Source organism: Galeopterus variegatus, unplaced genomic scaffold (assembly GCF_000696425.1).
Source record: "Galeopterus variegatus unplaced genomic scaffold, G_variegatus-3.0.2 Scaffold486, whole genome shotgun sequence".
NCBI classification, from domain to species: domain Eukaryota; kingdom Metazoa; phylum Chordata; class Mammalia; order Dermoptera; family Cynocephalidae; genus Galeopterus; species Galeopterus variegatus.
This window is the reverse complement of record NW_007726597.1, coordinates 551,665-578,096: the sequence shown is the minus strand read 5'-3', so window position 1 is coordinate 578,096 and position 26,432 is coordinate 551,665. Positions and strand designations below refer to the sequence as shown.

Below are 26,432 nucleotides of genomic sequence, written 5' to 3'. Positions count from 1 at the left end.
AGAGTGCGGTGCTGATAACACCAAGGCCACGGGTTCGGATCCCATATAGGGATGGCCGGTTCGCTCACTGGCTGAGCGTGGTGCTGACAACACCAAGTCAAGGGTTAAGATCCCCTTACCGGTCATCTTTTAAAAAAAATAAAAAAAAAAAAAAAAAAATTAAACAATTAAATAAAGCAAAGGCATAAGGACCAGAAAGTAAGAAGTAAAACCGTTTTTATTTGCAAATGACATAATATGTATATATAGAAAATCCCAAATAATTCACAGATAAACTATTAGAATAGGCAAATTCAGCAAGGTCACTGAATATGAGGTTAATATGCAAAAATCAGTTTTCTTATTTGCTAGTGCCAAACAGTTAGACAGAGGTAACACTCCAGAGCAGTACAGAAAACAGAGTCTTTTCCATTTAATCAGATATCCATATGGAAAAAAATAAATCCTGACTCAGATATAGCCCAGGTGATTTCAGACCCTTGCTGTGGCCTCCTTGTATTTTCTCACTTTTGAGTAACAAATTCCTTTCCTCCCCGCAGGACAGAGCATCTGCTCAGCAGCAGCTGTGGATGGTAGAAGACACGCTGGCAGGTCTGGGTGGCCCCCAGAAACTGCCCCTCCACCCTGAGCCTGACTCCCCATCGCCCGTGCTCCAAGGCGAAGCGTCCTCAGAGAGGGAGGTGAGGTTCACGCATCTCTCTCCTCACCCACCTTTTTCTCTCTCTTGATCAGCTAACCAGCCTCAGGCACGTATCTTAACCTCTGGAAGTTGGTTTCCTTATTTGGTATGCTGTCATCACAGACCAGTGGTGTGCAGGAGCCCGCTCCTAGCAGCCCCCAAGAGCCGAAAGCATGCGCCTCTTCCCAACTCCACATCCAGTGATGTCACACTGTAGCTTGAAATCAACCACTTGTAGGAGTATTTACACCATAGACACTGGCAGACATTAAAATCAGGGCTCTTTTTCCCCAAAGGCATTTTTTAAATATTGACCAGATGCCACTCATCACAACCCACAAGGAGAAGAGATGGTGACTGGAAAGTCCTAATACAGAGGAGGCCTTCAGGAAGCAGGAATGACTGTTGCCCCAGCTGGGTTCAAGCTGCTGCTCGCTCTGACGTTCAGACAATGTGTCCAAAAGACCTGTGTTCAGATCCCAGCTCTGCTATCTTTGTGACATCAGTCATAGAGCTCATGCTGAGCCTCAGTGTTACCATAAGTAAAATAGGGATAATAATAACAGCTGGCTCATAAGTTTATTGTGGGATTCAATGAGATAATGTTTAGCATATTGTCAGATGCATAATCATTATAAAATCTCACTCTTATCATGCCTTGCCATGTGCCAGGCACTGTTCTAAGTGCCTTACGTGGATGGAATCGATCCTCATATGAAAAGGTGAAATATGGCCCCAGGAGAGAAGTAAAGCAACTTGCCCAAGGTCACACAGCCTAATAAATGGCAGAGCTGGGATTGAAACCAGGACATCTAGCTCCCGGTTTGTAATCTTAATCTTTTTTTGGCAGCTGGCCTGCAGGGGGATCCAAATCCATGACCTTGAGCTCTAACCAACGGATCTAACTGGCCAGGCCCTGTCCTACAATCTTAATCACACTCATGCTGTGTCTCAATTGCTAAGTGCTTGAAAGATGGTGGTGATAATGGTAATCATATTCTCCTTTTCCAACCCCTCCAGAGCCTGCCTGAGTCCTCGGAACTGAGCTGCCCTCAGTCCCCTGAGGCTGACTGGGGGCGGCCCCCTGGTGGCGACAGAGACCTCACCAGTTCTCGCCCAGGTGAGAATCCTTGCTGGGTGGGACTTTGTTGGCATTCTCCTTCCTCACCAAGTCCCTTTCTGTCCTTCCAGGTCTTGCGTCTCCGAAGATCTCCCGGGCTTCCAGCCCTGAGAGTCGCCAACCCCCTTCACCGCAGCTGGGAACCAAGGTAAGTCATCCATGGGGCCCCCATAGTCCGTCTTGTAATCCTTTGATCTGACCACCATGGACCCACCACTCCTGGGGAATCAGCTGGGAGTGGGGAGTTCTAAGGCTGCGCCCAGAGCAGAGAGAGTGTTATTTGTTAAGAGCATTTGGGATTGAATTTTGTCTCTGCCACTTTTTTTTTTTTAAAGATGACCGGTAAGGGGATCTTAACCCTTGACTTGGTGGTGTCAGCACCACGCTCAGCCAGTGAGCAACCGGCCATCCCTATACGGGATCCGAACCCGTGGCCTTGGTGTTATCAGCACCGCACTCTCCCGAGTGAGCCACAGGCCAGCCCTTTTGTGAAGGTTCTGAGGCAGGAACAAGCTTAGCAGGTTGGAGGAGCAGCTAGAAAGTAAGTGTGGCTGGAAGTGAGTGAGCGAGAGGGGGAGTGAGATGGGAAGAAGACAGAGAGGGGACGGGGGCAGATGGCACTGAGCCTTGTGCGCCCGCGTGAGTGCGGGCTGTGCTTTGACTCTGAGTAACCCCGGGCCGCGGTGGGGCCCCGCGCGGAGGGGAGGGAGCGGCCGTGAGTGCAAACGGGCGCCCTCTGGTGGCCGAGTGGGAAACAGTCTGTGCAGGGCGAGGACCGAGGCGCGGAGCTCAGAGAGGAGCACCCGGGACGGTCCAGCGGCGACGGAACGGTTGTTTGCACTGGGTTGAAAGAAATGGAGATGGAAAGGAAGTCCGGTTCTAGATACACCTGTCTTCAAACTTTATCCACAACCCTTGGGACAGGATATGATTCACAATGCAAAATTTTGCTGACTGGCTGGTTAGTTCAGTTGTTTAGAGCACGACGTGTTGTAACACCAAGGTCAAGGGCTCGGATCCCTGTACTGGCCCGCCACAAATAAATAAATAAACATAGAACAGTAATATGATGCATAGACTGTGTATTATATAAAACTTCCAGAGCCGGCCTGTGGCTCACTTGGGAGAGTGCGGTGCTGATAACACCAAGGCCACGGGTTTGGATCCCATATAGGGATGGCCGGTTCGCTCACTGGCTGAGCGTGGTGCTGACAACACCAAGTCAAGGGTTAGGATCCCCTTACCGATCATCTTTAGGGAAAAAATAAAAATAAAAAATAAAAAATAAAAATAAAATAAAACCTCCAGCAGCGTCTGGTGCAGCACCCTTAATCAAACAATTAACATTTCTTCAGTAAAACGTATGAATATCCATACGAAATGGGATAAAGGCTATAAATAATCCCAATTTAAATGTCAAGTTTATTTATATAGCTACAAACTATTAAATAAACTAGACAGCGTGGAATAAAAATAGATTATAAATATAAGACTGTTTTTATTTTTAAAAAATTTTAAATTTATTTTTTATTAGCATATACATTGTTACAAATCATACTTATTCTTTATGCCCCTTACCCAATCGCTGCCCTTCCCCCCTCCTCCCTCCTTCCCCGTCCCCTTCCCTCCTTTCTCCTGCCCCTCCTCCACTTCTTCCTCCCCCTCCCTCCTCTAATAACCATAGATTCACTTGATAATTTAGATACAACTGTGGAGACACATCTGCAACCGTGACTCTAGGCTTCTCTACTTAGAGGTTAATTCACACATCATTTTGTTTGTTACACAAAATGTCAAGGCCCCCTGAGACTAGAACAATGGAGGTGAATTGATAATAACCCAGGATGGCCTCAGGCCAACATGGGGGATGGGTCTTGATAACATCTGGATTTATAACTGGTTACAGATGATCTGTCCAGAACTGAGACAGGTGCGATCCAGCCCTCCCCTATTATTGTAAATCAGATGTTTCTTCTATTACTTTGGAGTGTGATTTGTGGTGAAGTGTGGAGAAAGAGGACCTCTTTCTCCTTCTTTGTTTTTGGTCTCCACTGGTGCCTCTCCTTGTGTCAGTGCAATTGAGAGTTTGGTGTACCATCTGCATGGTGGCTGTGACTGCTCCTATAGAGATCCGCTGCTTTTGTGGCAGCCGTGGCAATTGTGGTGGCTATGGTGGGCTACCTGCATGGAAATGGTGTTTTTGGTGTGCTCTTTACCTGGTTGCAGCTGGGTTTGGATTCCCCCGGCCCCATGCCTCAGGACCCTGGCGGGGCCCAGGACAGTGGCAGCAGCTTGCCTAGTTGTGGCTGGGTTGTGACTTCCTGAGGCAGTTTTTATTTCTAAGGAAAAAATTTACTAAAACATCATGTCACACATCCAGGTACAAATGAAGCCAACTATCTGAATCTACACATGCTGTAAATGCTCATGGCACATGGTGGCTTGAGAACTCTAGAGGCAGGGGTCATTGGTCAAGCCACCAGTGCCATCACGGAGGTGGAGCTGGACATCTGAGGTGGGTCCAGGAGTGGGCTTCCTCAGGAATGAAGCAGGTGGCCTTTGCAGAGTTTCTTGCTCTGTCACCTGCTCCTAAACAAAAGATCTACCTAGGCAGTCCCCCTCCCTTTTCTTCTTTTCTTTTCTTCCCCCTTGCAGGACTCACAATCTACAGGCAGTCTCTTTTTAATTGAATAATAGGTAAAAATCTGTTGGTCCTGATGTTGAAGGTGAGCGATGAGTTGATTACCCGTTTCACCATTTCATCCCTGGGGAGTTTGCCCCTTGTGTTCCCAATGTTATCAACAGAATTGCTATGATCCTCTTGAATGCCCAACAGGTGAGTTATAGCCAGCACCCAGTAGAAGCTTCCACTTGTCCCTGATTATCTTTGGAAATAAGTCAGAAGGTTCAATGTCATCCTCTTCTCATGAGTGACACCAAATCTAGTTGCTTGCAGACTTTTGGAAAAGAAGGGTTTTTTTGTTTTTTATTTATTTATTTTTTGTTTTGATTTTTTGACCGGTAAGGGGATCTTAACCCTTGACTTGGTGTTGTCAGCACCACACTCACCCAGTGAGCGAACCAGCCATCCCTATATGGGATCCGAACCCGTGGCCTTGGTGTTATCAGCACCACACTCTCCCGAGTGAGCCACAGGCCGGCCCTTGTTTTTTATTTTTAATTTTATATTTCATCTGCTGATTCACTTTCAAATATCACTGGAGCTCTAAGTCTGTGCCTGCATTTGTCTGAGATAATTTTTTTTTTTTTAAAGATGACCGGTAAGGGGATCTCAACCCTTGGCTTGGTGTTGTCAGCACCACGCTCAACCAGTGAGCAAACTGGCCATCCCTATATGGGATCCGAACCCGTGGCCTTGGTGTTATCAGCACCGCACTCTCCCGAGTGAGCCACGGGCCGGCCCTGTTTGAGATAATTTATGAACCTCATTCTGAGTATTAGCAGCTGCAGATGTGGCACCCGTAAGAAGACTTGAGTCCTGGATTTCCCAATATTTGTAGCCAGTATAGTTTTTTTTTCCCTGAAGGGTGGTGGTGGTTATCTTTGCTCTTCATGGATTATAAAATTCCATGGTATAGCTGTATTTAGAGATGCCATACTAGGCAGAAAGCACATGCCCCCCAAATACCACAGTTCACAAGACATTCAAGAAGGGGATTTCCAGAGAATTTTTTTCAGGAACAAAAACTTGACAATTTTCTTCCAGTCTCACTAGTCTGCAACAATCTGGTGCTGCTGGTACAAGGTGATTACTGAACTTGTCCAAAATTTTTTTCTGGGTGCCCATGATTTCTTGTTTGTATAACAATGCCCAGGAAAACTGTAGACATGTTCCAAACATCTTGGATGATGTCTTTTTTCAGGCACTGCTGACTGTGCCTTGGGTGGGTCTATGTTCTGGTATGCTCCAGAACAGACCACCTGAGCCTGGCCTCCTTCAAGCCTGCCTGTATCTCTGGTGATGATTTTCTAGGCACATAGCATCACTACAGAGCTGTTTTATCCACAGTTTACATTTTTTCAGAACTCAGTTTTCATCAGATATCAACACAGCAAGCTCATCAATGTAACTTTTTTTTTTTTTTTTTTTTTTTTTTTTTTTTTTTTTTTTTTTTTTTTTTTTTGCAGCTGGCTAGTACAGGAATCAAACCCTGGGCCTGGGTGTTATAAGCACCATGCTCTAACCAGCTGAGCTGACCGGCCAGCCCCTCATCAATGTAACTTATGATTTGCAGATGTTCTGTCACCCCAGTCAATCAAATATTTTACATCAGGATGCTTCTTCAGCGTTGGCAGCCAGTGCTCCCTTTCAGTGTTCAGGTCTTCGTGGAATGTTCTTAGCCTGTTTCATGATCAAAAGCCAGCCAGGGGCATCCAGCTACTTCCTCATCAATGCATGGCCCAGGTCTTCATGTTTCGCCGTATGCAGAGTTTCTCTGCTTGTCATAAGTTCCCAGTCATCACCCCCATAAAACTCTCACAGCATGTCTTTCTGTTTATGTCATGTCACATATGAGGGTAGCTTGGGCTCCGCTGAGATGTCCCAGTGACACTCCGTTCTACTTTCTGAGCTCTTGGAAATGACTGATGTTTTCGTTGCTTCTTTTCATTGCTATCCATTGGGCTATCTTTGGCTTTCTTTTTTGGCATCTTCAGAGAGCAGTTAAACTGGAAGTCGTAAATAACAAAAAACACCAAAAAAAAAGGGCCGGCGTGTGGCTCACTTGGGAGAGTGTGGTGGTGACACCACCAGGTCAAGGGTTAAGATCCCCTTACTGGTCATCTTTAAAAAAAAAAACGAACGAAAACCCCCCCAAAAACCAGCAGTGGACAGCAGCAGCCTGGGCAACAAGGGGATATGTAAGACACAGTTGATGCCACATATCACGTCAGGCAAGGTGGACCAGCAGGTGGTTATTGGCACCAACTTTAGGAAAACAAATGTCACTTTCCAGATTAAAAAAAAAATTTTTTTGGAATTGCATTTAAGAGATTTTAGGATCTTATTTTGAAGGTGAAGCCAACAGGAATTCTTGGGAGATTATAGGTGGGGTGTGAAAGGAAGAGGGGAATCAAGGATGACTGAAAGGTTCTTGGCCTGGGCATCTGGAAGGATGGGGCTCGGACAAGTCTGGCTTAGAGAGTAAGAGTTCAGGTTTGTGATTATTCTCATTGGTGGCATGGTGTGTTCTGCATTTGCCTGGGAGCTGTGGTTCCTGAACCAGGCCAAGCCCCAGCCATTGAGAAGCTTTAGGTTTAAACATGATCAAAACAGAGGGAAGCATGTGCTGTGATGGTGAAAGCACAAGACACTGTGGGACTCCAGAGGACAGCTCCCAGACTCAGCCTGGGCATATTGGGATGGTTTCCTGGAAGTGGAAACTTTGGAAAGTGAGTTAGAATTTACCAGCTGGCAAGGCAGGCAAACAGCTTGTGCAAATGTCCAGACTTAGGTGGAGATTTAGGAAGCTATTAACCAGGCCTCCACTAGCCATACGATGCCTTTTTGTAAATTAGAGACAGACACTCCCTCTGGGTGGGCACAGCATGGCTTGATCAGTAGAAGGCTCAGCCCTTGGGCAATGTGCAACCCATACAACTGCACACGGTCTCTCAGAAGCACAGAACTCTGGTCTCCAGAATCTTTATTCCCCAACTGAAGGATTGTTCAATTCAGGTCAAGAGACATCTCCTGACCCTTCTAGAGTGCCACACTCCACTAGGCTTGATCCCCAGACCAGTCCCTGTCTTCAATGACCTACACTTTTGCGCTGAATTTGCTGTGTAGTGAACCTTTCTATCACGAGCACCATATTTCTATGGCTCCCTCCATCCTAAAGCTGGCAAAGGATTCCTGCAGAAAAAATACAGCTTATGGATTGGGCAGGAACATTCTGATGCCCGCTAGGACTTCAGCAATCCAAGTAGACTGTCAGGAGAGCCAAGAAGCTGCTGCCTTTCTCTGTCCCCCAAACTTTTAGGTGTGTCTACCACAGGAAGAAACCCTAAATCCCTTTGTTTGCTCAAAGTACGTTTCCTGAGGCTTTTTAGGGGCCTGGTCCTGTGGAAAGTTTTAGCGGCACAGCCTCGAATTAGACCTGATGCTTGAGTCTGATAGGGGAGAGAGGCGCAGAGGCAATCCTCGTACATATCCAACAGGGATAAGTCATTTCATAGGCAGACTTAGATTACTGGGGAAGCCTTTTAGGGGATAGTTGAGCTGAGCCTGGATAAATGCAAAAAGGGTTTGCAGAGAACAGTGCTCCAAGCAGAGGGAACAGGCTATATATGCAAAGGCATGGAGGTGATAAAGAAAGAGGCTGCTGCTCTATATCAGAAGCAAAGAGGTGGATTTATTACTTGCTTAAGCAAGATAGACCTATATTTGTAAGATAGTCTCCCTGAGCAAAGTGAGAACTCATATAACGTGGAGTTCAGAAATTGGTGGACTTTTGAAGGCAGGACTGTTTAGGAATTGGTTAATCTTAACCTAGGAAGCTCTGTGTCTGTTACTGATTGGCTAATTTTCAGACTCATGGGGCCATCTCTGATTGAGGGGCTTTCAGAAGCAAGGTTGGGGTACCGGTTGTGATTGCTCAATCAAGCAGATTTAAAAGCATTTCTGGTGCTTCCTTGTTACCATGGATAAAAAACCAATCAACCCTTTCCTGGGAAGAGAACATTTTTTATTCTCAGTGGTATGTGTAATGGACAAGGATCTGGGGACTTCTTGGAGCAACACTTAAATTGGGAATTATTCCTCCCTCATGCTAACCACGTGGTTCAGGGACTGCCAGTGTCCAGAGCACAGGCGTAGGGTAGTGAGTTCCAGTGATTTCAGGGCAGATCAAGGAAAAATATATGACCATGAGGTGGCAGTAGCACACACAGAGTTTTATCTGGGCCACGCTTTGACAGGTTTGCCCGTGGGAGATGTCCCTCCCAGCATGAGGCCCTCTGGAGGCTATAGACGAAGTGGAAGCCACCTTACAGAAGGGGAGGAGGGCAAGGGGATTCCCGGGAGAGAGGGGGATTGGAGAAGGGCTGAAGTGTCTAGGGGAGGCCGCTCAGCAGCAAGATCAGGAGTCTCTCGGTCAGAGAGCTCCAAAGAGCAGCAGGGACTTGAGGTTCATCTTTGCAGCGTACAAAGCAGCCCGGCTCTAATCGGCTCAAAACGTCTGCTTGTCTGGACTATGTTGAAAGCCATTGGGGCTGCCTGGTTGGCTCAGTTTGTTAGAGCACAGCCTTGTAACACCAAGGTCAAGGGTTTGGATCCCCATACTGGCCAGCTGCCAAATAATAATAATAATAGAACAATCAGAAAAAAATTGGGAAAAGAATGGAAATAAGACAAAAAAAAGAGAAAGAAAAAAATAAAACAATTGTATGTGCAGAAATTCTAGTTTGGTGCTGGCAGGTTTTGGGGCCAATAGTCTGGCCTGCTGTGAAGACATAACATAGACTGATAGACACGGGCCATCATTTGTGCAACACAGGACTCAGGTCCCGGTCAAGTCAGAGAAACTGCAGCAATTGGTCCTATGGTAAGCAGTCGATCCAAGCTGTTTCCCTGGAATTTTCTTTTTTTTTTTAAAAGATGACAGGTAAGGGGATCTCAACCCTTGACTTTGGTGTTGTCAGCAGCACGCTCTCCCAAGTGAGCCAACCGGCCATCCCTATATAGGGATCCGAACCCTTGGCCTTAGTATTATCAGCACCACGCTCTCCCGAGTGAGCCATGGGCCGGCGCTTTCCCTGGAATTTTCTTTTTTCTTTCTTTTTTTTTTTTTAAAGATGACCGGTAAGGGGATCTCAACCCTTGGCTTGGTGTTGTCAGCACCATGCTCAGCCAGTGAGCAAACCGGCCATCCCTATATGGGATCCGAACCCGGGGCCTTGGTGTTATCAGCACCGCACTCTACCGAGTGAGCCACGGGCCGGCCCTTTCCCTGGAATTTTCTAACTGGAGACTGCAGCAGAGAGTTCTGTAGGCTATAAGTCTGAAGTCAAGGTGTCAGCAGGGTCATGCTCCTTCTGAATGTGCTGGAGAAGGATCTATTCCAGGCCTCTCTTATGGCTTCTGGCAGCAGAACTCCAATCATTACATGGTGTTGTTCTCTGGGTGTGCATTTTCTGTGTCCAAACTTCCTCCTTTCTTGCATGTTAACACATGTTCACAGCCAGGTAGCTCTAATGGTCCATTTCCTGCCTGTAGAATCACAGAAGTCTGACAGCCTTCCTTCATTTTGTCCCATCTCTGTCCCCTTCCTTTCAAGCTGGGAGTGTTTTTTTTTTTTTTAAAGATGACCGGTAAGGGGATCTTAACCCTTGACTTGGTGTTGTCAGCACCACGCTCACCCAGTGAGCAAACCGGCCATCCCTATATGGGATCCGAACCCGTGACCTTGGTGTTATCAGCACCGCACTCTCCCGAGTGAGCCACAGGCCGGCCCTGAAGCTGGGAGTGTTTCTGCTGAGATGATTTATTGAATACTTAAGTTACATGTCACGTGCCTAATTTCTTAGCAAACGGTTGTCCAGCCACACCATTGATGTTCTCTCCAGAACATCCTTTCTCAATTTTTGTAATATGACTAAGGTCTGGTTGGTTAGCTCACTCGGTTGGTTAGAGTGTGGTGTTATAACATGAAGGTCAAGGGTTCAGATCCCTATGTCCACCAAAGGAGGGAAAAAAAAAAATATATATATATATATATATATATATGTATATAATATGACTAGCCTAAGAATTTTCCAAATCTTCAAGTTCTGGTACTTTTCTTTTTTTTTTTTTTTTTTTTAAAGATGACCGGTAAGGGGATCTCAACCCTTGGCTTGGTGTTGTCAGCACCACGCTCAGCTAGCGAGCTAACCGGCCATCCCTATGTGGGATCCGAACCCGTGGCCTTGGTGTTATCAGCACCGCACTCTCCCGAGTGAGCCACGGGCCGGCCTTCTGGTACTTTTCTGCTTCACATTTTTTCTTCTATTTATCTCTGTCCTCTAAGTCACACTGTAAGTTCTGGAGGTTAGAAGTGGTCAAGGTGTTGGCAGGGCCATGCTCCCACTGAGAACACCAGAGAAGGGTCTGTTCCAGGGCTCTCTCCTAGCTTCTCCTGACTTCCTTAGCTTGGGGCAGCAGAACTCCACTTTTCACATGGTGCCCTCCCTGTGTTCATCTTCCCTCTGGTTTTAAGAACAAAAGAAACAGTGAATGTAAGAGAGAGCTCACCAAGTCCTCTCTAAGGCTGACCCAAACTGATCATCTCGACAGTTTAGTCCGCCATGAATCCCATTCTCCTTTCGTTGTTGTCAAAGCTAGTTCAGAGTTGGCTTTTGGTCATGAGCAACCCAGAGTCCTGACTATTAGAGTGTGAAGAAGCTTGATATGTCCAGGGAAGTGTGAGTGTTTCATTCAGGCAAGGGCTTTGGGTTAAAGCAGGGCAGCTAATGGAGTGAGGCCAGAGAGGTGAGTAGGGGCCAGGCCACAGAGGGCCTCAAAGGCCTTTGTCCTCAGGGTGCTTGGGCACCATGGGAGGACTGTGAGCAGGGGAGGGACAGCATCAGCTCTGGGTGTAGAAAGAGCCCTCTGAGGTATTGCAGTGAATTTACTTGAAAGGGCAGCCTACAGGCCGAGATGTTCAGGGAAAAGAGATAAAGAGGCCCAAGGTTGGGTTCTTGGGGTTTTTCTCGTCTCTGCAGGCTCCCATGGCCCGGCCCCGGATGACTGCTCAGGAGCAATTGGAGCGGATGCGCAGAAACCAGGAATGTGGACGTCCCCTCCCTCGCCCTGCCTCTCCCCGGCTTCTCATGCTGGGGAGAACACTGTCCCCAGCCAGACACCAGCCTGACGTGGAGCAAAGGGTGAGGGGAACAGGGTAGGGGGTCGGAGTGGTGGGCTGGAAGTGTGTCTTCTACTCCTAGTTTGAGTCGGTCTCCCTTTCTGTAAAATAGGGATATTCCCGACCTCTTCACCCTGAATTGGGTTTCCAGATTCACCCCCACTTGAATTTGTGCTAAAATCAGCTTCCTGGCTCCCCTAGCTGTGGATGGATGGTGGGTAGTGGTGAGGGGAGGACAGAGACAATATCTCCCTTTAGGGTGGGGTCATGGATCTGATCTGAAGCCCTGTTTTCCTTCTCAGCTGCTATGTGTTGTCAAAGGCAAAAAAAAAAAAAAAAAGAGCAAGTAAGGAAATTGATTTTATTCACACTAGTACAATAGAGAGGGCACCCCAGATTTGAAGATCATAGTGTCTGTGATACCTTAGGATTTTTCTTTCTTTCTTTTTTTTTTTTTGGTGGCCAGCTGGCATGGGGATCTGAACCCTTGATCTTGCTGTTACAAGGCTGTGCTCTAACCAACTGAGCTAACCAGCCAAGTTAGACTAGTCATAGGTGTGTGTGTGTGTGTGTGATTTCTTAAGCCTTTCAGTTAAACATCGTAAATGTCTTTGGGCCATTTCATCCCCTCTCTCAACCCCCTTCACTTCACCCTCAATATGAGAACGTGGATTTTCTAGGTCAGGAACCCTAATGCCCCAATTCCTTTCTAGCCTGTCCTGGGACACTCAGGAGCCTCGAAATGGCTCAGAAGCTCGGGGTCTTGGAGTAGGTAAGAAACTGGAGGGTGGGTCAGGGGAGCAGGGAAATCAATTTGCAAAAGAGAAGTAGCATTATTATTAAAATCTCCTGGGTACTGAACTACAAGTCACAAAACTTTTAGACGCTTGAGTTCCCCGGCATCTGAAACAATATCAGAAAGCCCTAGATCCGCAGTGAGAGCTGCAGTTCCTGTAACGCTCTTGGTCGATCCAACCCCTCCTTCGAGGTCATCTGGTAAAATTGACGTGCGACTAGACTACAAATCCCATAATGCACGCAGGCTGTATGAAGGCAGCTCCTTATTTATAGTCCTTTAGAGACACGTGCTAGAGACTACAACTCCCAGAAGGACACGCGAGGCACCCGGTCCTCACGCTTTGGGCTGACTGTACACCCCCCGGCCTCCAAATCTTCTACTTTCTCCAGTCCCAGGAACACCACCCCTTACTTGCCGACATCCGAAGGTCACCGGGAGCGGGTCCTCAGCCTCTCCCAAGCCCTGGCCACTGAGGCGTCGCAGTGGCACAGAATGATGACTGGTGAGGGGCTGGGGATCTTGAACTCTTGGGTTTTAGGGAAGAGGGAGCTGGAGGCCCGGAATCCTGGGTCCTGGTGAAAAGGGGTCTGGGGGCCGCTGGGAATCCTTTGTGTTGGTGAGGAAAGGGTGGGCCGGGTTTGGGAGCTCGAGGTCCCAGGCAAGAGGGGACCGGGGTCCGGACGGTAGGGAGGAGGGGGCGGAGGGACTGGGAGCCGGACACCTGTGTCTCAGAGCGCAGTGGGTTGGAGGGACCGGACTCCTGGGTCTGAGAGAGGAAGGGCCCGCTGGGTCCGGAAGCCCCGGACCGCCCTGAGCCCCGGAGTTCGCCATTTCTCACTCTCCACCCATCCCCTCCAGGTGGAAATTTGTTTTGCGTTTTCATTTTATTTTGTTTGGGTTTATCAATATACAACGCAGTTGATTTCCGTGTCCCTTCACCGGTCCCTCCCCCCTCCCCCCCATGTCCTCTCTCCTCTAGGTGGCAGTTCCGACTCCCGGGGGGATCCCCTCCCCCCCGCGCCGCCGCCTCCCTCGGATCCCACGCCCCAGGCGACCCCGCCCCCAAGGTCTCCTCCGGCGGCGGATTCAGGCCCCGCCCCCTGGGAGCCCACCTGGGATTCCGGGTCCGCCCCGCCCACCCTGGCCCAAGCCGAGGGGACGTGGCCTCTGAGAGTCACTCTGCTGCAGTCCAGCTTCTGAGCTGCCCAAACGCGGCAGCCGATCGGGCCGCGAGGGCGTGGCCCGGAGGTGCCGTCCGGAGACCTGAGACCCCTCAAGCCGTCTGGGGACGCACGCTGGTTCCCGCCAGCGGCCTGGACGGGGAGTGGTTTCTATGGCCAAAGTTCGGTTTTCCCAACACTGTCCAGATTTGGATTAAAACTTTGAACTCTCAGTCAATAGCCTTCTCTCTGTCTGTTTGAGGTTGTGACACTGGGGTCTCCGAGGGTTAGGGTTAGGGCGGGGACGAGACTCGCGGATCTCCAGGCTTCCTGCAACGCCCCCAGGGCCGGGCTTCCAGCAGCCAGCCCCACCTACGGTTCCATCCCACCGCCTGCCGGACCTCGGAGGTGGGAAGAGGCCCGGGGCGAGTGACAGACAGACAGACTGACGCGGATGGCTGCGGGGACGCGCTACGCCGGGAAGGTGGTGGTCGTGACCGGGGCCGCGCGCGGCATCGGAGCCGGGATCGCGCGTGCTTTCGGTGGGTAGGGGGTTGTGGCGTCCGGGAGAGGAAGGCTGGGGCCGGGGCGGCGGGCGGCGGCTGGGTGTGGGGAGAGCCTCCAGAACTGGAGTCAGGACGCTGGCCTTGCGAGAGCCTATCTGCCCTGTTAATGTAGGGACGTGCGGTGGCAGCGGGCGCCCGGGTGTCTGGCGGGATCTCCAGAGGCAGTTGCTCCCATCCTCTAGGTCTGTCATTGTAGCTGCAAAACGGGTCGTTTAAGGAATGTGACTCTTGCAGATTTGGGGTTTATTCTGCAACCTACGATTGGGGGCTCAGCAGCCCCAACAGGCCTGTGGATAAGCCAAGGGAAATATGTGTCAAGGCCTCTGCCCTTTGTCCCAGGGGATCATCATGAGACTTTCTTTGGGGTCACGAGGGGAGGGGAGGGGAGTTAGGCCCCCTCCAGGGGGCCACAAGGGGGCAGCAGAGGCCTTCGCCGAGCCGAGGTCTACGCCAGGGTGACCTGTTTTCTTCCTATTCCCAGTGGACAGCGGGGCCCAGGTGGTTATCTGCGACAAGGACGGTGAGTGAGGGTTCCTCAGTCCCCGTCCCACCCCCTCCTCGCTCAGACCCAGGTGTGCACATCCTCGCTCGTGTCTCCCTGCAGAACCTGGGGGGCGGGCCTTGGAGCGGGAGCTGCCTGGAGCTGCCTTTATCTTCTGTGACGTGACTCAGGAAGAAGATGTGAAGGTGAGCGCATGACCTGATTCTGCTCCTCGTCTCTAACGATTTCTCTCTCCGTGTCTCTTTCTCTCTCACTTTAGGCGTTTCCACATCCTGTTCCCTTTGCCTTTCCCTCCTCTTCTGGCTAAGTTGTGCCTGTCCCAAAGGTCCCAGCCCAGTGTCATACTCCCCTTCCCCCAAGGCTCTCCTGATGCTGATGGGCAGGTCATGTGTCTCCTGAGTAAATTCTCCTTTATCTCCCATGTCTTCAAGGCTTTTATGGCTCCTGTCATGTGGATGGGAGTGAACAAATCCTCAAAGTGGGTCCCCTTCTGTAACATTTTTTTCCTCCTTTTCTGGGTTTCTATCCCTTGCCTTTAATCAGTATCTCTCTGTTATCTGCCCCCTTGGGTCTCTGTCACCTTCTCTGTGGGTTTCTGTCCCCTTTTCTCTGGGTCTCTATTCCTCTCTGTCTGGGTCTCTGTCTTGCTCTCTCTGGGCTTCTGGCCCCCTTTCTCTGTCCCCTTCTCTCTGGGTCTCTGTCCCCCCTCACCTCTGAGTCTCCTTCCTTTCTCTGGGTCTCTGTTTCTCTCTGGGTCTCTGTCCTCCTCTCTCTGAGTCTCTGCTCCCCTTTCTCTGGACCGCTGTACCCCTGCTCCCTCCCCCAGGCCTCTGGAATGACAAGCGCAGTGTGGCTATGACAGCCCTCTGGTCTCTGGCTGCCCTGGCTTCCTGTCCTCTCCTCCTGCCATGCCTGGTGATCCCGGGGTGTCCCCCCTTACTCTAGCTCCTGTCCCCTCAGCTATGAATCCAGCTTCCTCCTCCTTGCCTTGCTTTTGGGAGCGCTCACTCCTCCAAGGCTGGGCACCATATACTGCTCGCTCACAGGACATTTCCTTTTTCTTCAGACCCTGATTTCCAGGACTATTTGCCGCTTTGGCCGCCTGGATTGTGTCGTCAACAATGCTGGCTACCGTGAGTTGCGAGGCCTGAGGGTCACTCTTCGCTGATGTCAGCCCACCGCCTGGCCCCCCAGCTCTTCCTCCTGCATCTCAATTTCTCCTTTCCCCGCCCCTGACTGCCCCTTCCCTCTTTCTGTCCACTTAGTTGGGACAATACAGTTGTGGAAGTCCCCAGGCCCAGGCTTAAATCCTGCTCTGTTCCATCCCTGCTGTGCATCCCCAGGCCTGCGTCCTCACCTCTCCATGCCTCAGTTTCTACATCTGTAGAAGGGAAGTGACCAGGACCATCATCATCGTCGTCGTTTCCTTATAGGGTTGTTGTGAGCAATGAATGAGGTAAACCGCTGGCCTCATAACTACCATAACTGTCTGGGCACAAGCTTCTGCCATGCAGCCTCACCGTGCTTGTTTATGAAGTGACGCTGGTGGCCCTTCTCTTTGCCAATGACAGTGAAGATGTACTCACTGTGCATGGTCGATAGGACTTGGTATGGTGGCTTCTAAGGGAAATTGCCGTCAGCTTAATGACCCTTCATTAGAATGTCTCACATGGGTAAACTGAGGCTCAGAGAGTGAATTGATTGGACTGGGGTCACGCAGCAAGGCCATAGCAGAGAGAAGCCTCCCTTGTCAGGCTCTCCTAACTGCATTTTTGTCCTTATATTGTTGTGAGGATTTAAAGAAGTAGCAGATACTAGTTTATCGTTTCTCTCTGTCCTTTGTTCAGCGGATGTTTATTGAGCCACTACTGTGTCCCCTAATTCTTCATGGGGAGTGGGGATTTAGCAGTGAACAAAACAGACAAAACATCCTCGTAGAATCACATTCTAGAGTAGGGAAATGGACAAGAAAAGAAACATACAGTCCGTCTTCATTATTTGTGGATTCCTTTTTGCGAATTCACCTACTTGCTAAAATGTATTTGTAATCCCAGAATCAGTACTTACGGTGCTTTCCTGGTTATCCGCGGACATGCACAGAATGGCAAAAACTATGAGTCACTGGTAGCACATGTTCCCCACTGAGGTCAACAAGGCGACGCTCTGCCTCTTGTCTCAGCTCTCAGAGATGCCCGGAGGGTGGAGACCATAAGCGGTGGTGCAATGCCAGAGCTCTGGGGCCACCTGGGCAGGTTTAAATCCCAACTCCAGCACCTGCTAGTGTGGTGACCTCAGGCAAGTTCCTTACCACTTCTGAACTTGGTTTTCTGCTTTGTAAAACAAGGAAAATAGAGTCTACCAGGATGAGCTGTTTTTAGAGTTTAATATTATAATCTATGTTAGGGCCGGCCCGTGGCTCACATGGGAGAGTGCGGTGCTGATGGCACCAAGGCCACGGGTTCGGATCCCATATAGGGATGGCCGGTTCGCTCACTGGCTGAGCGTGGTGCTGACAACACCAAGTCAAGGGTTGAGATCCCCTTACCGGTCATCTTTAAAAAAAAAAAAAAGAAAGAAAGAAAATTATAATATATGTTAGATATGTGTATATCAATATACATATCTATATACATATGTACATATGTACATATGTAAATATATATTTATGAAGGTATTTCGACAACTTTGTGGAAAAATAGAATTAAAAGATGATATCAGTCTTTTCATGAGCTATTTCAAGTACCCTTCTATGTACATATTTTATCTATTGTATTATTGTATGTCATTACTTATTCATATGTAATCGTGTGTACATGTTATTACCTATTAAGTTACATGTACATATTTCCCCTCGGAGCAATGGGTCGGTATTCTCTAACTCAGAGTTCGTGGGGTGACTATAGAACACGATTCCTGTGAATAACCAAGACAACTGCATGTAATAGCACGGCCAGTGGTGACAAAGCCTGGGAAGAAGCATAAAGCAGACCGAGGGCGTAGAGGATGCCAAAGTCGTTTCAGACAGGGGGTCTGGGGAGGGTTCTCTGGAGATGTCATGGTATCTGGGGAGCAATAGTCCAATATTTCCTCAACTTTCTGTCCCTGGCCTTGTTTCCCATTTCTCTGTCCCTTCACCCACTCGTCTCCTAATGCCTTTGCAGCGTTCCTGGGTCCTTTCTTCCTGCTCCTTATCTTTTCCCTTTGTTCTTCCTCCCTCTCTTTCCAGCTTCTTGTCTTCTGAATGTTGATTTTTTTGTCACTCAGTCATGCCCCTCCCATTTATTTTATCTACTTTACAAACATATTTATGATATTAAGTGTCAGGTACAAATACTGACTTGTGAAATTTATAAGCCCAAGAACAATGTGTTATCCTCATCCTCCAGATGAAGAAACCGAGGCGCAGAAAGCAAAAGTGACTTGCCCAAGATCATGAAGCCAGGAAGTGGCAGGAATGAGATTCAAACCTGGGTCTTCTGGCCCCAGAGACCGCTTTTTTATTAACCACTTGCAGCCTCCTTCCTTTGCATGACCCCTGGGTCTCTTGTCTGTCACCCCCTCTTCCCCTCCCCCATATTTCCCCTTCCTGTTCTCCTGCCCACTCCTTCACTCCTCCTCTCTCTCCCACCCCCACTTTAGACCCACCCCCACAGTGGCCTGAGGAGACCTCTGCCGAGGGCTTCCGACAGCTGCTGGAGCTGAATCTGCTGGGGACTTACACCTTGATCAAGGTGAGGACCAGTCTCAAGTGGTCTCCTGACAACTGGGTTGTCAGATCTATTTTGTCTAAGAGCAAGATATTTTCTTTTCCTTAGTTTGATCTCCTATTCCAAAAGGTCCCTGTTCTCTGTAGAAAATAAATGAATGCAACACCAATGTCAAGGGTTCGGATCCCTGTACTAACCAACCACCCCAAAAAAATAAAAAAGAAAGAAAGAAAAAAATAAGTGGGTGCAAATCCCTACATCCAACAAAAGCTACCTGTGCAGCTACACAGCCTGGCCTTCTTAGGAAACTTCCAGGACCTTCCAAAGTGGCGTGATGGCAGTGGGAGGGGATGTTAAGTATATAGGGGAATGGGTTGATTGACCCAGGGAGTCAGTAATAGGCAGGTACAGCTTTGCCACCCAGTACATAGCTATTAGGATCAAAGAGGGCTCGCTGATTTGCTCAGTTGGTCACAGCACAGCCTTATAGCACAAAGGTGAAGACTTTGGATCCTCATACCTGCCAGCCACCAGAAAAAAAAAAGCCCATCTCCCCTTATGGTGCCTAACAGCACTGATGGATTATGGAGGAGGCTGCAATTTGGGAGGCCTAGGGCAGGGACCAAAAACGGAAGAGGAAACCTGAAGCTCAGCCATGACCCAGGAAAGCTTGAGTGGCTGCTGCAGCATCAGGTCGGGGCAAGACCCTTGAGTCTGAGCACCAAGAGCCCCCATCCTGATTCTACTCCCCCCACCTCCCAGGGATCAGATAACTGTGCACCCTGCAGCCAAGGTCTGGAGCCTGGGGAATCCAGGGCCTGGGGAGGTGGGCTTTACTCAGAGAGGTGGTTCCCACCCCAGGGCCTTTCTCCTTGCTGTTCCCTCCACCTGGAACGCCCTTCCTTGGAATCATACCATAGCTGTTCCTAATTATCTCAGTTCAAATGTCACCTCCTCAGAAAGGCCCTCCCTAACCATCCTTGCTTATGTGGCACACACAATACACACACATATTCATTCTCTATGATAACGGCTTGTTTATTTTCTTAATAGCAATTTATTTATTTTTTTTAAATAAAGATGACCGGTAAGGGGATCTTAACCCTTGACTTGGTGTTATCAGCACCACACTCTCCCGAGTGAGCCACAGGCCGGCCCCCTTCATAGCATTTTTTTAAATACTCAGCACCAGCAATGTGCTAAGCGCTGGGTATACAGCTGTGTACAAAGCAGATAAAAATCTGCCTTGGGGAACTGCCATTCTAGCTGGGGAGACAGGCAGTAAGGAAGTAAATATAGAATACAACATCAGGGGGCCAGCCTGTGGCTCACTCGGGAGAGTGTGGTGCTGATAACACCAAGGCCCCGGGTTCGGATCCCATTTAGGGATGGCCGGTTGGCTCACTGGCTGAGCGTGGTGCTGACAACACCAAGTCAAGGGTTAAGATCCCCTTACCGGTCATCTTTAAAAAAAAAAAAGAGGGCCGGCCCGTGGCTCACTCGGGAGAGTGCGGTGCTGATAACACCGCCCGTGGCTCACTCGGGAGAGTGCGGTGCTGATAACACCAAGGCCCCGGGTTCGGATCCCATTTAGGGATGGCCGGTTGGCTCACTGGCTGAGCGTGGTGCTGACAACACCAAGCCAAGGGTTGAGATCCCCTTACCGGTCATCTTTAAAAAAAAAAAAAAAGAATACAACATCAGGGAGTGATAACGCTATGCAAAAAAGTGAGGGAAAGTAAGGGGATAAAGAGTGTTGGGTATGTATATACGCTATTTTATAACACTTTTTATAATGGCATTTTTCAAGTATACACAAAAGCAGAATCATATATTGAACCCCATGTGCCCATCACTGAGTGCCAATAATTATCAGCATTCTATCATTCTTGCCCCTTGTAGCCTCCTTTTTGTGTGTTTATGTTTTTTGTTTTTGTTTTTGTTTTTCTGAAGTACTGTAAAACAAATTCCAGACTTCATACTATTTCACTGGTAAATAACTTCGTCTGTATCTTTACCAGTTGAGGGCTTTTTTTAAAAAGGGGGGGATTTGTGTGCTCTTTTAGACAGGGTGGGGTGATCAGGGAAGGAGGCCTCTCTGAGAGGTGATGTTTGAGTCAAAACCCGAAGGAGGTGTGTGGGGAAAAGCTGTTGAGACAGGAACAGCCAGTGCAAAGGCCCTGGGGTGGGATGGTGCTTGGAGTCTAAGAGGAACAGCAGGGAGGCCAGTGTGGCTGGAACCGAGTGAGTGAGGGGGGAAGGCAGGAGATGAGGGCAGAGAGGGGCAAAGGGTCCCAGATTGTATGGGACCTTGTAGGCCACCAAGAGGACTTTGCTTTGACACTGACTACGGGGCTCCTGAAGTGTTCTGAACGAAGGGACGGGAGCTGCATAGGTGGGAACTGGTGCCCTCTGGTGGCCACATGAGGAACAGACTGCGGGGTGAGAGCTGCGGCAGGGGCTGGGAGAGAAGGTCACTGGGTAGTTGAGGTGCGAGTGACGTTGGATTAGACCAGGCTGGTGGCCGTGGACTTGGTGAGAAGTAATCAGATTCTGGACCCTTTTTTCTTTCTTTTTTGCAGCAGGGTCAGGTTATCCGGATCCATTTTGAAGGTAGATCTGTCAAGACTTCCTTAAGGACCAGATGTGTGGGTGGACTGGGAAAAGAGAGGAGTAGGTTTTGGGGCCTATGGGAGTACTTCAGAAAGTTCATGGGGAAAAAAAGTTCATGGAAAGGTTCACGTCATCTTTTAATTATATTTTTCCATAAACTTTTTGAAGTACGCTTTTGTTCCTCCTACTCTTACCCCCAGCTACTGGCAGGACACAGCTGCCATCCTCTGGGGCTGGGAAGCCTGGGAGAGGAGCAGGTCCAAGCTTAGAAGAAAGGACTCGGGCCGGCCCGTGGCTCACTCGGGAGAGTGTGGTGCTGATAACACCAAGGCCACGGGTTCAGATCCCGTATAGGGATGGCCGGTTCGCTCACTGGCTGAGCGTGGTGCTGACAACACCAAGTCAAAGGTTGAGATCCCCTTACCGGTCATCTTTAAAAAAGAAAAAATAAGAAGAAGAAGAAAAGACTGTTGAGGGTCAGATCCCTCTGGACATCCACATGGGGTTGGCCAGTGGCCATGGGATTCACTTGTCTGGGTGAGGGTCAAGGTCTGGAGACATCAGTTTGGGGCTCACCAGCCTGAGGCTCAAAAAGCTCAGGGAAGCAAGTGTAGGCAGAGAGGGCAGAGGGCAGAGGCCAGAGGCCAGAGGAGTGGGGGAAGCTCAGGTGCTGACTTTCAGGTCCTATCTGAGATCCAGGTGAAATGTCCCCAGGGACATTGTTCACCTTGCTCAACCAGTTAACCCTGCCTCCTGTCCCCAACTTTTGTTGGCTTTCTAAGATTGACTGAACCCTTAAAACACCTCCACACATAAGACAAACATATACCACAGCCCATAAGGGTTAATGCTCATATATTTTATTTTATTTGTAAAAGACGACTGGTAAGGGGATCTGAACCCGTGGCCTTGGTGTTATCAGCACCGCACTCTCCCGAGTGAACCATGGGCCGGTCCAATGCTCGTATATTTTATACACACACACACACACACACACACACACACAGACACACATTATTTGTCAACATTTAAAAAGACACAGCTTTTGCATAAACAACCAAATTTCTAGTTTCTCTTTAAAAGTCAGCAGAGTTGGTAAACTGGACGCATAGAGCAGAGAGACAGTCTGCTAAATGTAACCCAGCTTTCCACTGTATCCCAGTCCCTGCTTCCTACAGGTACCTTTGTGCTACCTGACCCTGTTACCTGTGAGCGACCTATATAGATGCCTCATGTGGGAGTTAAGAGTCTGGATGTAACTTCCTACCTGCAACATCATGCGAGTTACTCAGCTTCTGCGCCTCTGTTTTCTCATCTGTACAATGATGCTAATAACGGTACCTAATTTACAGAGTTCTGAGGATTGAATGAGAGTAAAAATTCACAAAGCCCTTAGAATATGCCTGACACAGAGTTTACCCTCTGAAAGTTATTATTTATCACAAACCTTGCCCCATTTTGTTTCCTTTGGCTAACCCACTTCACTCAGTTTGAGATCCCTATGATACATGTTGAGTAAATGGAGCTTGGGGCAAGTAGAAGGGAAAAGGTGAGTAGGAGGGAGGGATGTGGAGAAGCAGGGCACAGGGTATTTCACGCTCCAAGGAGAGGGTGCAAAAGCCCTGGGCAGGAACCACTGGGTATATCTTAAGAACGTCTTAAGCAATTCCCAGCTTCAGCAATTACAAACATTTTATTAAACTTCTATCCATTGCCTTCTGTACCCAGAAGTTATATGTTGTCTTCACCCAGACATCATATAATTTCATCATTGAGAACGTCATACTGCCAATGGAGTAGGATGTTTTTTATTTTTATTTTGACTTAATTTAAGACTTTAAAAATATTGCCAGAATAGTACAGAGAAGTCATGTATATCCAGACATTCCATCATTAATATTTTACCACATTTGCTTTATTTTTTTATCTATCTACCTAGTTTTTCCCTTTGGACTATCTAAGAGTAAGTTGTAGGCGTGATGCGCCTTTACATCTAGGTACTTTGGAGTGTATTTTCTAAAAACAAGAACATTTTTATACAGTCCCAGTGAGCTTGTCAAAATCAGGAGATTAAGGGCCGGCCCGGTGGCGCACTGTGCTAGTGCACCGCTTGGGAAGCGCAGCGGCGCTCCCGTCCGAGGGTTCGGATCCCACATACAGACCGGTTCCCGCTCACTGGCTGAGCGAGGCGCGGGAGCAACACCGAGGCTTGCGATCCCGTTGCCGGTCCCCGGTCCGGTGCGGGGGCAACACTGAGGGTTGCGATCCGTTGCCGGACACGGAAAAAAGACAAAAGACAAAAGACAAAAAAAAAAAATCAGGAGATTAACATCAATACCATGTTTTTAGCTAATCTACAGACCTTCTGATTTAGATTATTAGGATTCCTGACATGATCACACTTGTGTTAGTTGAAGACCATGCTGAGGCATCTAGTCTTTATCTAAAGAACAATAGGGAACCATGGAAGGTAGTTGAGGTGTCTGAGCAAGGCAGTGATGTGCACTATTAACACGTCACTCTGGCTCTTTTCCGAGGAACAAATCAGAGGGCAGAGTGTGAGGGTAGGAAAACCGGGATTAGGAGACAGTCGCATTTGTCCAAGTGAGAAGTGGTGGCCTTCAAGTCCTCACATTATCAGGCCCCTTTTCTCCTCTGACCTCACCTCCACCACACTGGCTTCACTGCCACCGAACACACCAGGCTCCATCCTACCTCAGGGCCTTCTCTGTTCCCTCAGCCTGGCAAGTTCTACTTCCAGACATCTGTGCAGCTCACACCTGTACTCCACGTCTTTGCTCAAATGTCACCTTCCAAAGGCCCTCCTAAACACCCTGTTTAAAACTGCACCTGCTAGGGCTGGCCCGTGGCTCACTTTGGGAGAGCGTGGTGCTGACAACACCAAGTCAAGGGTTAAGATGCCCTCACCAGTCATTTTTAAAATAAATAAATAAATAAAACTGCATCTGCCCCAATACTCCCATCCCCCCTCCTCCGCTCGACTTATTGTTTCACATTCTAATCTAATCTAATCACATTCTAGCGTATTCCACAAGACCCTCATCTATTTATTTAGTTTTTGGCAGCTGGCTGGTACAGGGATCTGAACCAGTGACCTTGTTGTTATAAGGCTGTGCTCTAACCACTTGAGCTAACCAGCCAGCCCCTTACCTATTTGTTTATTGCTGCCTCCCCCACCAGAACATCAGCTCCAGGAGAGCAGAAAGGTCTCCCTGTCTGGTTTTCTGCATATCCCTCGCATTTACCACAGTACCCGCTCATAGTACGTGCTCAATAAATGTTTGTTGAATGAATGAATGAGGTGGAGAGAATTGTATAGATTCAAGAGATCCTTCGAAGGCACAATGGCTTGGACTTGCTGGTGGCTTGGATGGGGAACTGGCTCTGGAAGACTCCAGGTCTGGGGCTGGCCCATGTCTCACCTGGGGAGGGTGTGCTGATAACACCAAGGCCACGGGTTCAGGTCCCTATATAGGGATGGCCGGTTAGCTCACTTGGGTGAGTGTGGTGCTGACAACACCAAGTCAAGGGCTAAGATCTCCTTACCAGTCATCTTTAAAAAAAAAAAAAGACTCCAGGTCTGGGGCTAGCCCATGTCTCACCTGGGGAGGGTGTGCTGATAACACCAAGGCCACGGGTTCAGGTCCCTATATAGGGATGGCCGGTTAGCTCACTTGGGTGAGTGTGGTGCTGACAACACCAAGTCAAGGGCTAAGATCTCCTTACCAGTCATCTTTAAAAAAAAAAAAAGACTCCAGGTCTGGGGCTAGCCCATGTCTCACCTGGGGAGGGTGTGCTGATAACACCAAGGCCACGGGTTCAGGTCCCTATATAGGGATGGCCGGTTAGCTCACTTGGGTGAGTGTGGTGCTGACAACACCAAGTCAAGGGCTAAGATCTCCTTACCAGTCATCTTTAAAAAAAAAAAAAAGACTCCAGGTCTGTAGCTTGAGAAGCTGGGTGTGAGTAAGCGCCACATCAGAGGCTGAGAACCAGGGAGAGGGGCAATTTGGGGGAGAGACAATGGGGTGAGTTTTGTACGGGAGCCACTGAGATAGACACGTCCAGGATTGGGGGGTCAGGAGCTCCAGAAGGGGCTCCCAGGGAGATTTAGGGGATGCTGGTGGGAAACCAACAAAGTAGGGGCTTCCTAGCCAGAGCTGGGAGAATCAGAAGCAGATCCCAGAACCCCAACATTTAGAGGAATAGGGGTCAGGGCAGAGTGAGGCTGGCAGACACCCAGGAGAGCCAGGCTCTTCAGATCTGTCTCTCATCGGAGGAACAAACCAAAGGGCAAGGGGCGAGGGCGGGAAAACCAGGATTAGGAGACAGTCGCATTTGTCATCCAGAGAAGTGGTGGGATTGGAGGGGAAAGGGAAGTCAGGTCAACAAGAACCCAGCCAGGCCTTGACTTCATGTAGCTAAAGGGAGGTGCTAAGTGACCGCGAGGAGGGGGGCAGGGAAAGACCCTGGCCAAGAATGTGCAGGAGGGTTGGGAAGGGGCTCAGGGAGTGGGGGACAAATATTTATTGAGTGCCAGACATGCGCCTGGTGCTGGAATGAGGCTGGCCCTCAGGCTTGCAGGGTGGGGAGGAAGTTAAGTCTCAGGGCAGGTAGGAGGATGGAGAAGAGAGAGCAGGCTGGGGCCAGGGTGGGGGCTGCTAAGGTAGGGAGAGTTTCCAGGCTGATGGGAGTGGGGAGGAGAGGATGCAGGGGGGTCCCTGAGAGGAGGCCAGAGGGTCCCACCCGCAAGGCCACGTATCATTCATGCTCATAATGTCTTAGAGTTCTCAATGCTTGCAGTGGCCAGAGATTCTTATTTGCTTATGGGTTTGGGTCTCAGGCTGCCAGGCAGCAAAGACTGGTTCTGTCGGGCGTCACGTGACACAGTGTGGGCAGCAGTCCTCAGTCTCTCCAGCTGTAAAATGGGGCTATTGGCTGTGCCTTCTTGTGTTGCTGAACCAAGAAGGGGGTCCATTGCCGCTCCAACTGACTAAACATTCTCGCACGCTGAAGTTTGCAGTGATCGAGAACAGCACTTATTTGAATGGCCAGTCAAAGGAGATCAAGGCAAGGGCCGGCCCGTGGCTCACTCGGGAGAGTGCGGTGCTGATAACACCAAGGCCTCGGGTTTGGATCCCATATAGGGATGGCCGGTTAGCTCACTGGTGAGCGTGGTGCTGACAACACCAAGTCAGGGGTTAAGATCCCATTACCGGTCATCTTTCCAAAAAAAAAAAGGAGAACAAGGCAGCTAGAGGAGCTTAAAGAATTATTAAAATCACAGGCACTTATAGAGCAAAATCATGAGTAGGGGTCCCGGGAGTTATGGGGGGTCTGACTGGTGTGGGGTGAAGTCAGCACGACTATTCCTCGCATTTTTTTTTTTTTTTTTTTGGGGG

At 49.1% G+C, this 26,432-nt stretch overlaps 2 protein-coding genes across 8 annotated transcripts in view; both read left to right on the top strand.

Annotated features, from left to right (window-relative positions):
• The window catches only part of PLEKHA4 (pleckstrin homology domain containing, family A (phosphoinositide binding specific) member 4), a 31,799-nt gene extending 17,945 nt beyond the window's left edge, over positions 1 to 13,854 (top strand). For 6 of the 7 annotated variants that reach the window (XM_008569304.1, XM_008569308.1, XM_008569307.1 and 3 more), the window contains 7 exons: positions 540 to 680; positions 1,700 to 1,799; positions 1,871 to 1,947; positions 11,523 to 11,684; positions 12,376 to 12,434; positions 12,851 to 12,963; positions 13,441 to 13,854. In XM_008569304.1, the coding sequence (XP_008567526.1) occupies positions 540 to 680; positions 1,700 to 1,799; positions 1,871 to 1,947; positions 11,523 to 11,684; positions 12,376 to 12,434; positions 12,851 to 12,963; positions 13,441 to 13,661 (873 nt within the window). In that variant the 3' untranslated portion in view covers positions 13,662 to 13,854. The other variant, XM_008569306.1, reaches the window with a different exon arrangement.
• Positions 13,855 to 14,012: 158 nt separating this feature from the next.
• The window catches only part of HSD17B14 (hydroxysteroid (17-beta) dehydrogenase 14), an 18,834-nt gene continuing 6,414 nt past the window's right edge, over positions 14,013 to 26,432 (top strand). The window contains exons 1-5 of the mRNA XM_008569300.1: positions 14,013 to 14,163; positions 14,669 to 14,707; positions 14,792 to 14,874; positions 15,756 to 15,822; positions 18,329 to 18,420. Coding sequence (XP_008567522.1) covers positions 14,076 to 14,163; positions 14,669 to 14,707; positions 14,792 to 14,874; positions 15,756 to 15,822; positions 18,329 to 18,420 — 369 coding nt within the window. The 5' untranslated portion in view covers positions 14,013 to 14,075. The remainder of the gene's footprint in view (positions 14,164 to 14,668; positions 14,708 to 14,791; positions 14,875 to 15,755; positions 15,823 to 18,328; positions 18,421 to 26,432) is intronic.